The sequence below is a fragment of the Corvus brachyrhynchos genome, unplaced genomic scaffold, assembly GCF_000691975.1.
Source record: "Corvus brachyrhynchos isolate BGI_N302 unplaced genomic scaffold, ASM69197v1 scaffold369, whole genome shotgun sequence".
NCBI lineage: Eukaryota > Metazoa > Chordata > Aves > Passeriformes > Corvidae > Corvus > Corvus brachyrhynchos.
Genome location: NW_008246055.1, coordinates 811,632 through 823,929, shown reverse-complemented (window position 1 = coordinate 823,929; position 12,298 = coordinate 811,632). Strand labels below are relative to the sequence as shown.

General features: G+C 43.1%; 1 protein-coding gene across 7 annotated transcripts in view; it reads right to left on the bottom strand.

Annotated features, from left to right (window-relative positions):
- The window catches only part of TBC1D24 (TBC1 domain family member 24), a 31,796-nt gene that overhangs the window by 2,591 nt on the left and 16,907 nt on the right, over window positions 1–12,298 (bottom strand). For all 7 annotated transcript variants that reach the window (XM_017745725.1, XM_017745731.1, XM_017745726.1 and 4 more), the window contains 5 exons: window positions 8,042–8,200; window positions 7,027–7,090; window positions 4,994–5,089; window positions 3,060–3,294; window positions 1–1,450 (listed from right to left, as the gene is read on the bottom strand). The exon at window positions 1–1,450 is cut by the window's left edge and continues 2,591 nt beyond it. In XM_017745725.1, coding sequence (XP_017601214.1) covers window positions 1,296–1,450; window positions 3,060–3,294; window positions 4,994–5,089; window positions 7,027–7,090; window positions 8,042–8,200 — 709 coding nt within the window. In that variant the 3' untranslated portion in view covers window positions 1–1,295. The remainder of the gene's footprint in view (window positions 1,451–3,059; window positions 3,295–4,993; window positions 5,090–7,026; window positions 7,091–8,041; window positions 8,201–12,298) is intronic.

Below are 12,298 nucleotides of genomic sequence, written 5' to 3'. Positions count from 1 at the left end.
TCTTTCCCTTCCTTTTCCCTGTTGTGATAAATCTTACTAGTGAGTTACTCACTGAAGCTTTGGGCATCCTGTTGTATGCTCTGGACTATTCATTGATGTTTATGTATTTGTGCTTCATGTGGGAGAAGTTCCACAACAGCTAGTGCAATTTTTGGATAAAGACACTGGGGAATTGCCTCCAGACATCACATGCCACAGGGCAGGCCTGCAGAGAACATAGGAATGCTCAGGAATGAGCAAAGCCTCTTTGCATCACCCAAACCCTGCCACAACATACAGGACTGAAACTGTTAACTTCTCATCAAGGATCCCATCACTGGGAAGACATCTGGAGAAACAGTGCTGCCTCCAGTTCTCCCGGGACACTCGTTCACTCCCAGATTTCCCTCCAGCCTTCCTTTCTTCACTTGTGGGGAGACAATTAAGTTCTGGTTATCACCATGTCTAATTCCCTGAACACACAGGGATATCAGCACAGCTATTTTCAGATTTAAAGCTTCATTTCAGCTCCCAGGAAAGATGAGGAAAGGAAGATTTCTGAGCACTGCAGATACTCTCTGGCTCTCAGCTGCCTGACACAGGGAGTCACTCTGAAGTCATCATTCTGATACGGAACAGGAATGTAAACAAAATCAAGACTTGGGAGATAACACTGTCCAGCTTGGACGCCTTTCTCAGAGGCAGACTGCTCAAACAAACGCAACTGGAACATGTCAAAGGTTTTGTATAAGAAGATCAACAATCATGGTTTTGGTGTGAATGAAGAGCTTCCTAACTTAATGATACTGATTTGTCTGCACAAAGTCTGCTCATAGGAGAGCAGTGATTTAATGAACTACTCGTTCTATGTCAAATCTGAGGTTACTAGTGCTCCCTGTGAGCAGACATTTGATGTTCCTGGCTCAGGCCAGGTACTGGTGCCAGTGGCTCAGAGCTCTGCAGCACAGCTCAGCCAGGGCTGTGCCTCTGAGGGGCTGTGGACTCAAACCTGTCCCATGTCTGGGATCTGTATCCATCTAGCATGGGTCTGAACCCATCGCATTTTCATTTTTACCAACAGTCCCTGAATACAGATCTCTAGAGGTAAAGGGACAAGGAGTTAATCAGATACATTTCTTCACCTTGACCTGTCTTAAATAAGAGTAAACAACTAGGCCTGCATCCGAGTGCACCACTTAGGAATGACTTGCAGCACTGAGCCCAGCAGAAAGGATGTTCTAACTTAGTTCCTGCATTGGAATTTACCTTGGGAATCCTTGGACAACTGAAAAACTAGTTGATTAATGATAGTCACATCAACCATTCATGGTGTCCCTGAAGCCCCACACCTCCAGGATGGAGATTTGGAAGCTTTCAGAGCACAGTGGCTGGTTATTGAAAGTGTTGCAGTGGCTGGTTCTCCCATGGTTCAGATCTGCATCGAGGTACAGAGCCTGGCCATCACCACCTCCTGGGAAGAGACAAAGACAGGGTGATGATGTCTCTGCATTTCTTGGCACGGGAAACAGCTATACCAAGACTTTAGTGCCTGTTGTCTTCAGGTGTAACAGTATGGGATCAAATGCATAGGTTTTGAATGATAATATCAGAACTGGATGATTTCTTTTAATAATAATAAAGAAAAGTAATGCAACTCAGTAAGAACAAAAACTACCTGCATTTAAGATTTGTATTTCAGTGCTGGGGGATATTGGAAGCTACAACTGCAAATTTTCCCTCCAGTAAAGGAAAACCAAATAATTCTGTTAGCAGTCAAAAATCAAAGCTGGGAGAAGAACAAGATCAGTAAGTAACAGCACTGGCTTGGTCTTCTAATTCCCTATAAAACACATAAGAGTTAAAAGCATTTCTGTTATGTGTGGGTCTATGTCAAGGTTCACAAAGATCTCAGTCAGAAAACGCAGAGAAGCGAAAATAAAATAAGACAGAAATGTGTTAGGAGAACAAAAAGGAAGATTCCCAATTGCTTACTGGGCAGCTGTCAAAGAACAGTTACTAAAGCCATGTGAAGAATCAGAAGGGTGAGCATTCTGGTCCACAGCTGGAGCTGTGTACAACATTCACTTCTATGTCTCTGCTACCCAAGCCATTGTATCTCTTCTATTACCACCCACAGTGCAGTAAATATAAGCAACTCCCTTACCTAAGGCTGAGAGGAGGACCTGGTGGGACACATGACACTCTACATCTCCCTGAGAGGAGGGTGGAACCTGGTGGGGGTCGGGCTCTGTTCCCAGGGAACAAATGACAGGACGAGGAAAATGCCTCAACCACCAGGAAAGATTTAGGTTGTGTATTGGGAAAATTTCTGCACTGAAAGGGCAGCCAGGCATTGGAACAGGCTGCCCAGGGCAGTGGTGGAGTCACCACCCCCAGAAGTCTTCAAAACCCATGCAGATGTGACACCCAGGGACGTGGTTTAGTGGTGGCCTTGGCAGTGCTGGGGTAATGATTTGACTCGATGGTCTTAGAGGGCTTTTCCAACCTAAACAATTCCATGATTTTATGGAATTAGAGCACATGCTGCTAAGTGGGAGATTAGCCAACACTTGACATTACAGAGGAAATTACAGGCTGGTTGCTCTCCTAACAAATGTCAAGTAAAGATTTTTGAGAAAATCTCAACTATGATTTTAGATCTGTTCCTTGTAAATCCCATTTAGGTGACAACTTTACTAAGCAGACTTTTGCCAAAGTCAGCAGCACCACAGATCCAATAAAGTTCCTGGAGAATTAACATGTTTTATAGTTTACTCTGTGTTTCAAAACTTTTGATGCAAAGTAAGCTCCTTTTTGAGAACTACTTCTCATCGTGAATTAGGCAGTATGAAGGAATGGCTGTGCATAAAGCCATGAGTTACTCTCTTCTCTAAAACACTTGTATGCAAGTTCTCCCACAGAAAATTTTGCTTGGGAAATGACGTCAGGTTTTGGGCAATTCTATCTCTACCTGTAGTGATACTGAAATAGATAAAGGGGTCAGGTGTATTTACCATGTATCTAAGGTGGACAGGAAGAGCTGGGGAAGGATCTGTGCTCGAATTCTCACACTGACTCACCTACAATGATGCACTCGCTGCTGCCAGCCATGAACATGGAGGCTGTTTTGGAAGGCAAGTTGAAGTGCCGAGCTGCTAAGAAGGGAGAAAGGCGATCTGAGGGGTCTGAGGGGATGCTGCTGGAAGAAAGGGTGCTGGAAGCTGGTTGGGTGTGGTTTTCTGTCTCTGATCCAGTCGAGGCCAGCTCTGGGTGCTTTATGATCACCCACTCGTAGCGTTCCACTTCTGGCTGCAGCTGCAGAGGCAGAGAAGGGCAGAGCTGACGTTAGTGTACACACACTACAGAGCTCTGCTCAGAAAAGAACATTCCAGCCCCTCAGTCTCCACCTGCACAGTCAGCAGTAAAGATTGGATCAACCTGTCTTTTAGGCCCGATGTTAAATCCTTTATTCCTTTGCTTTTTAGGTGGTTGAAGAAATGAAGCAATAATTTCTGAGTTAACTTATGATATCTCTCATCTCTACATCATCTCTCTCTACAACTGTTTAAAAGGAGGGTGGAGCCGGTTGGGGTCAGGCTCTGCCCCCAGTGAACAAGAGCTAGACAAGAGGAAATGGCTTCAAGTTGTGCCTGGAAAGGTTTAGATTGGATATCCTGAAAATTTCTGCACTGAAATGGTTGTCAGGTACTGGCAGAGGCTGCCCAGGGAAGGGGTAGATTGACCATCTGAATTGGTTTTGCACGGCTGGTTTTGGGTAGCAGGGGGGCCACAGAGGTGGCTTCTGTGAGAAGCTGCTGGAAGCTTCCACCATGTCCAGCAGTCAGTCCCTGATGGCTCTGAAGATGGACATGGCACTGGCCAAGGCTGGGCCGGGTAGAGATGATGGTAACGCCTCTGTGATAACGAAGGAGGGGGAGGAGGTGCTCCAGGTGCTGAAGCTGAGATTCCTCTGCAGGCCGTGTTGAGACCATGGTGGAGCAGCTGTGCCCCTGCAGCCCCTGGGGATCCCCGGGGGGAGCCCCGCGCCCCCCCTGGGGGAGTGCCCCACGCCGGAGCGGGTGGATGCCTGCAGGAGGCTGTGATCCGGGGGCAGAGCCGGTGCAGAGAGCGGGCCCTGCTCCCAGGCTGGAGCAGCCTGGCCTCGGAGGACTGCACCCCGTGGAAGAGTGACCCACCCACGGTGCAGCACTTCTGGAGGACTGTTTGCCCGTGGGAGGGACTCACGGTGCAGCAGGTCGCAGGGAGCTGCTGCTCGTGAGATGGCAACTCTCACGTTGGAGTTCACGGAGAACTGTCTCCCGTGGGAAGGGACCCCACGGTGCAGCAGGGGGAGGACTCCTCTCCCTGAGCAGCGGAACAAACCCTCGGGTGACGAACTGACCAAACCCCCCACCCGCTGTCAGTGGGAAGGAGGGAGGGGTTGGAGGGGGAAAAGGTGTTTTAAGGGCTTATTTCACTTCTCATTATCCTCCTCTGATTTTGTTAGTAATAAATTTACTTTGTACCTCTAAGTTGAGCCTGTTTTGCCTTTGGAGTGTTCTTTCCCAGTCCTTATCTCAACTCATGAACCCTTCCTTAAATTTTCTCTCCTCTGCTCAGCTGTAGCAGGGGAGGGTGAGTGAGCGGCCTTTGTCGCGTTTGGCCAGTGTCAAACCATGACACCATTCTCAGAAACGTTCAAAAAACGTGTGGATGTGGCACTTGGGGACACAGTTTACTAGTGAACATGACCGTAGTGCTGCGTTGGCGATTGGACCTCATGATCTTAAAGGTCTTTTTCAACCTTGATGATTCTATGATTTTTTAAGAAAATATTCTGTGCAAGGGGAGAAAGAGCCACCAGAAAACTTACAAGCAAAACTTTTCCTCCATATTAAGAGTTCAAGAAGCTTTATAAACTAGGAAGGCATGTAATCCAGCCTCTTTAAGTGGAAGTTAACCAGTACAGGGTTTCTGTCTTGGTACTGGGCAGCAACAATAAATTTTTACTCACCCTAAACACAAAGCACTCCCCAGTTCCAAAGAAACTCAGCTTGTTCCCTCCTCGCCGGCGCTCGCTCCAGTCAGTGGACAGGTAAGCCCCACAGACCTGGCACAGAAAGCACAGTCAGGCTTCCCCTTTTTCCTCCCACTGACACTGACATTTCAGAGGCCAACACTGCAGGCTAAAGTTTAGTTTGAGTTTCAGAGTCTCTGTATCAGTAGATTAAAGCAGCACAAGTACTTATATCTAAAGACAGATTTAAACTGCTTTAATCTACCAGTGGTTACCTCTAAATCCTAAGAGTGTCATAAATTATTTCATACCGCTGATGCCTTAAGGGAGAAATTTTCTAACACGACCCCAGGTACCAAACCATAGATCACTCCAGGCCTGTACAGCCTGACTCCTACTCCCTCACTTTGGCATCCACAGCAGCAGTGTTGTCCCAAGTTACAGTACGAGCACCTCTGCCTGAACACTTTTTGGTCAAACAGTGCCCTCGGTGGCTTTCTTACACTTCAAAGTGTAGGTTAAAGCCAGCTTAGCTAAGCTAGTGCTGAACTCGCTCAGATATTTAGAGCAGCCACTCAAACCACATAGGGGCCACTAGTTCCCAATAAGGAGAAGCACCCTCTGAGGGCTGAGCTGGTCTCTGGAGCCTTCTGTTTGCACAGAACTTTTTGCTACCAGCAATGCACATCCCTGCCAAGTGCACACAGAGGAAACAATGAAGCTCCAAGAGTGGGATGAAAGCATCTGTGCTTTTTTTCCCACAGAAACGAGAAAAACAATTAGGATTATACAGATTTGTTCTAAGGTACATTCGCTGATTAGCCTCCATGAGCATTACAAGCAGAGCTCCTAGGACAAAATTACTGAAGATCAGATTTGTTTTGTATAGATAAATCTGTATTTAGATTTAAATCTAAATTTAGATTTAGAATTAAATCTAAATGACCCAGAAGTCCATTTGATGTGATGTGCCTGATGCGTATGAGAGGCAGAAAATCAGAAGGCAAATTTTCTTCATTCTAAAAGTTAACTATAGATATATGAATAAAGGATGAACAACCCTTTGCAAAAACCCTCCAAATCCATAAGCACAAAACAAAACTCCCCATATTTTTCTCCTTTTTTTTTTTTTTTTGGCTAATACATGTTTTTAGAGGGGTAAGAAACAAACCATCTTATAAAAACCAGAATCCCTTATAAAGCCAGACTTTTGACAGGCTCCAAGACAAGAAGCAAAATAATTGTTCCCCCTCTACCCTGTAGACACCAGGGACATTCTATAAGCCACTGGCATCTCAACACAGGCCTGAATGGCCTGAAACCACAGAACTATGAAATGGCCCGGAGGGTGAGCATTAGGTAGATGTAAATAAGAGTAGAAATGGGCTTATCCATGGACAGTCATCCTGCAGAGATACAGGCAGGAATAAAGCCCACAGGCTGCAATAACAGCTTAATGTTATATACAGAATATTTGGAAGTCATGTACAGTGGCACAGACAACACCACCATTACAGGAGCAGAAATAAGGCACCTGTGTGCACTCCTCCTCAGGTTCTCAGAGCTTCCTTGGCTTATTTTTTTCCCAATCAAGAATGAGATGAAGCTAAGGCTTTTGTTTTCACATCATGTAGTTCAACATTACTCATACCATTTAAATTCTGCTACATTCTCTCCTCATGTCCTTGAGAAAATGAAAATATCTTTTATGAATCATAACTTTAGCACAATTCCCACTCTGTCCCTCTGATTCTGCATTTCAGTCTGTCCAAGAGCAAAATGAGCTACTCTAGTCCATCACTCCACACTACTTGCAAGAGAAAAAGCAGTTAACCAAGACCTGATTTGCAAGGTCTACCCAAGAAGGCATAGTCCTATAACCAACAAATAGAGTAATTTAAAGCATGGGTTCTTAAAAAACCAAAGCCAAACCTTGCTTATTCATTTTATTGTAAACAGCTGTGTGTTGTAATACAGCATTACACAGTGCCCAAACCCCAACTTAATCACTTGTCTTTTGCCTCACTCACCTCTTTTGCTGTTGTCTTGATGAGGAGCAGAGTTGGTTCATGTCCCTCGCTGTGGGAATAGAACCTGAAGTGCAGAGCACAAACAAGTGAGCACTTGACTGCCACCAGCTGCAGCTCCTTTCCTCATCATGTCAGGCACCACCACCTCCTCCAACTGATGCCATGGCAAAAAACATCTGAAGACTAAGAATATTCCTGCAAATACTTTATACAGTCCATGTAAATAATACAGCTGAGTGTAAATGAATACTATTAAGCAGTTGTTCTCTACCCAGTCCCCTGTACAGTTTATGTCTGAAGAATAACTAGAAGCTTACCTAGATCGACTGCAGCATTTTACAGCATTTTGAATTAAAACAACCTAAAGGATTGTGAAACAACCTAGAGGACTGATGCCTGTGTCTGAAGGGCTTTAGGTGTTCATGGAAATTAACCGGGATGCATTCTCTTTGCTTCCTTTTGCTCTTCCTCATAGGCACATGAGGCTGGGAGAGCAGGTCACTCCCAGCCTCAGCACCTCAGCTGCTGATGGCACAGTCATTATTAGGAGTTACAGGGTTATAGTCTTCTGTACCAAGTGCCAGGACAACTCATATCTAGTTTATCTCACTTAAAAAATCAAACCAATCAGACACATAGGTAATTTCCAGTTTCCAGCTCTCTTCCTCCTTGCACCAATTTGAATGTGTTTATCTATCAAAAGCGCCTGCAGAGCAGCCACTGAGTTAAACCATTCAAACCCTTAAAGAACCAGACTCAGACTAGCAGAATCTGTGAACTGATCCAAGTTTGACTTTTCCAATTGATCTTGAACAGTTTAAAATATTCTGGCATATGAAATATCCCAGTCAAATACTGTAAGCAACAGGAATTTGTCACATTTATATTCCAGTGTTAATCATATTCTTCAGATCAAGTTCTGACTAAGCATGTCCTTTTTGTCAATCCAGCAAACACTTCACCAGTTGCTCCTTTCTGCCCTACAGCAGAGAAGAGAGAGGAAGGTTTTCCTTACCTGCTCAGACTACAGCCATGTTCCAAGGTGGTGAAAAGCAGGAGGGGCTGGCACAGTGCAAATCGCTCTGGGATCCACGACCAGATATCCCGCATCTCCTTCACACTGACAATTTCTGACTTGAAGTTCTCAGCATGAACTGCCAAGTGCACATTCTGCCTGAGAAATACAATACAAAACATTGAGAAGCAGTAATTTAACAAGTTTTGGATTACAGAACTGAAACATGAGAAGGCAGCTGAACACTAACAGGCTCCAGTAGATAAATTATTGGTCAAAGCTCCAGCCCACGGGATTAGACGGCCATGACCTAGTGAAGGTAATAAACTACTGCAATTTAACATCATACTCAGGGGCAGAGATCTGGCTTGACTGAAATACCTGTTCCTCTGTATGGCAGCTGTGGCTTGCACCTTTACACACAGAGGACACAACACTGAGTCACTAAAAATGACCATGGCCTTGTATTTGCTGTTTGTTACAGTCTCACTGGCACTTGTATTTAAGGACAGAGAACACCTAAACAAACAGCCAGGACCTGAGAAGAAGGGGTAGTATTTTTTCTACCTCTGAAGTCCTGCCCGTATCATGGGATTAGAGAATTCCTAAACCCCTCAGAAACTTTAGAGGGATCAGTATCACCAGGGTAAGAAATTTTAATCCAAGGCAAATATTTGAAGCTTTTGAGAAGTTCCACCTCTTAGAAACATGTCATTACCAATGACTTCCACTTCATTAAGAACCACAAATGTTCTTGGGATCATGGTTACAGATAGCCTGAAAACATTAAGGAATGCTAGACACTGATACTGGGAAGGAAATCCCTGTATCCCCCAGAAGGGTCTGATACAGTTACAAGGATTGATTCACGGCTTTTAAACACTTGAAGGTAACAATTACCACCATCTTAACCAGCCTTCATTTCTCAGATCAAACAAGCACACAAATCCAGAGCCTGGGGATTAAATGTTAATTAAATGTTCCACAGTCTATGTTAAATGCTTAAAATGCAATGGTGACAGCCAAGGACACAGAATTTACACAAGCCACTGAATTACTGGGCAGCCAGGTGTTAAATAAAGCTTTAGCACTTTGCTCTGCATGCAAGGGTTTGAGTGCAAGTATTTGCCTATTTCTGATGGGGTTTTTTTGACAATTACACATTTCTCTCAGTTTCATGATCAATACTGGATCTGGATAGCTTAGCTCACTCCTTAAAACACACAAAATATATAACTTTTTAATTTTTCATGCTCCTAGTACCAAAAAATCAGCAGCATTTGCACCGTGCTGCAGAGCAGTGCTTGCTTGGAGACACTGGGAACTGCTTTCTGGAGTTCACTGGAGGTGCCTTAGTGTCAGCATTTCGAATGAAGTGACTCCTTAGGTCATTTCAAAAAACTACTAAAATTACTGCTTCTTTTAGCCAAATGAATGAAATCAGTCTTTGCATTGCTACCCTGCATTATTTAATGCAAGGAACTTCTGTGGGAACTTCTATTTAAGCAAGCTGTAACAATTTATGGGTTTTAAAACTTACAGTATCACTGACTAGGGAAATTATTTGTACTTTTAAACACATCAATCTGAGGCAAAGGAGAGATCCATTGAAACAAAGCATGAGCCAAGCCTTGAACCCCCATGTCCAGAATCTTACTTTAGGTCTCACCCTCTGTGTTCTGTCAGGTCTGCAGCTAAAACTGGTGTCACTACAGAACAGAGCTGAGAGACAAAGCCTTGGTTTCAGTCCAGCAGAAATTAAGATTTTTTCCCCCCACCCCACACTTAAGGAATTAAAAAATATTCAGGGCAGTCAACTGTTTATTAGAATGAATTTCCAGTGGAAAAGCAATGATGATAAATAGGCTAAGAGTTAATAATGAACATCAAAACAGATTTAAATTTACACTTCAAGCAAGCCTCAGAATTATTTGCATACCTGGTCTGTACATTTTTCACACTTCTGTGAGCTGTTTGGGCAACTAAACTTCAGTTCTTTTTTCTAAAAGGCTCTCACACTCAGGGTATCTTTGCTTTTGCCTTTGTTCCTTCTCCTGGCTACTCTGAACTGCTGATTTACAGCCTCTCCTACCCAAACCCCACTCAAAGCCTGTGTTCAGCAGCATTCTGAACACATCCCTTTCAGTGCTCTGTGACTTTCCACAACTATTCCATGCAGATAGAATATCACCTTTTCAAACAGATCTTTCTAATTTACTAGAAAGCATTTACCACTGTATTGGCCATTTAAAACTGAACCAGGCATACAGGTCCTGCCCTTTGAATATCATGGTAAATCATTTTATATTTAATGGTACCCTCTAGTTAAACCAAAGAACGTGGCCAAAGAATGTGAAACAAAATGACCTGCTATTTCCCAGTAACAAATCACAGTTGCACATGGTTGAGACCGAAACCTGACCCTGTGTTGAGAAGTGTCCACACACAGCCTGCACCTATTAAACCAAACTCCACACTGCTGAGCAAAAATACAACTTTTTGGGGGGGATTCCAGAAAATTGCAACTAGTTACAAATAGCTAATCTGTATTAATTCTCTTATTTTTGACAGTATTTCTCTAATGACACTGAAAATCATCTCCTTCAGTTTGGCAGTTGCTTTTCAAAGTAGTAAATTAGTGAAAATGAACAGAACCCGAGTGGGCTAAGAAAAAATCCAAATGTTTTGGTTTATATTCATTGAGAAAAATTAAGTTTAGCCTTCACACTCCACTCCTTTCAGGGTCATCTGTGAAAACACTGTAGCTTGAGAGAACAGTAAATTTGGACAGCATTAAAGTGTACCACTAGAACTGAACAAATTCAGAAGATTTTACCCTGCATTAGTGTTTTCCTCAGTTACCGGGATCAGCATGACAACTTTCTCATGATTGCTGATGTTGGAAAGACTTGTTCAACTGCTATTATTCCAAGAAATTAGATTTGAAAACCAGCACAATTAATGTTTAACAAAGCAGCATTTGCTAATTTCACAAGAATGTTGTTTTTCCAGCTATATCATTAATACAATGTGCTTCAGAGACCTCAAAGTTCCCAAAGGTAAAGCCAAGGCTGGGGACATGCAGCAGCAGCTGCCACAGTGAATGTGCCCTGTATTATTCAAAAAACAACAAATACCCAACTCCAAAGACTACTCATTGAATTACACCTTCCTGCTCTTCTCTGGCTTGGGTCAAATCTTAGAGGAGATGCATCATCTTTAAAATCCATCATAATTTCAGTGAGGGCATAACTGTGTGGTAAAAGGAGATTTCCTTTTCAGTCATAAATAGCAATATAAGTAATTTATGGTATATAAGCCTGAAACCTAATCCTGTGTCCAGATCAGTGTCAACAGACACCCTGCATCTCCTAAGTCCCCTCAAACCCAAACTGCTTCCTAGCATAAATCAAGGCTTTCTGCTGCTTTCAGAACAACCTAACTGCAGTAAAATAATACACAGATGCTGAAGATTTGCTTGACTGGGATTAAGAGCCTGCTGATTTATTAGAGGTAAAATCCTCAACACAGAAGTTATGGTATGAAACATGCTTTGCCAAGTCTCTTAAGATGTTCTTTCAAAGATGAAAACATGAGGAAGTTAATTCCAACTTTGATTTTACAAATTAGTACAAATATTAGTGTGCATCACTCACTAAAGTTAACTCAGGGCACCTGCAGCAAGGCCAGAGGATTCTCAAAGGCATGAATTCAAACCCAAACATCTGTGGTATTTAATACTCACAGGGCAGCCTTTCCCTTTCCAAGCTGTCTGCTTATCAGGTATCACAATCCACTCACTGGGTTTTGTTCTTCAAGATTTACTTTTCAGGCCAAGACTTGATAAACGACTTCATTAACCATTAATGCTCTATGGCTGAGTAACTCTGACCTCCTTGACACAGAAAAAGAGTCTTGTCTTCTTGATTCTAAAAAACCCCTACCTACTTAAAAATAAATATAATCTACTATGAATAGAGACAGGTCACTTTTAGGAGTGTGCCAAGTTGGGATCAGTCCAAATTCTTTCCAATTAACTGCAGAAAGCTGCCAAAGAAGATAAAAGGTTGACTGTTTCACATCTAATGCAACAGCATATACCAGGTTTGGATGTGGGATGATACCTAACAGCTCTTCTGAGCTGCTATTTCAGATGTTTTAAAAAAATTACACTTTTTCTTCCAGAGTAGAAAGGACTCTTATTGTAATGGCCCTTTATAGCCATAACCATAATCCCACCATGTACAGTACTCTTTC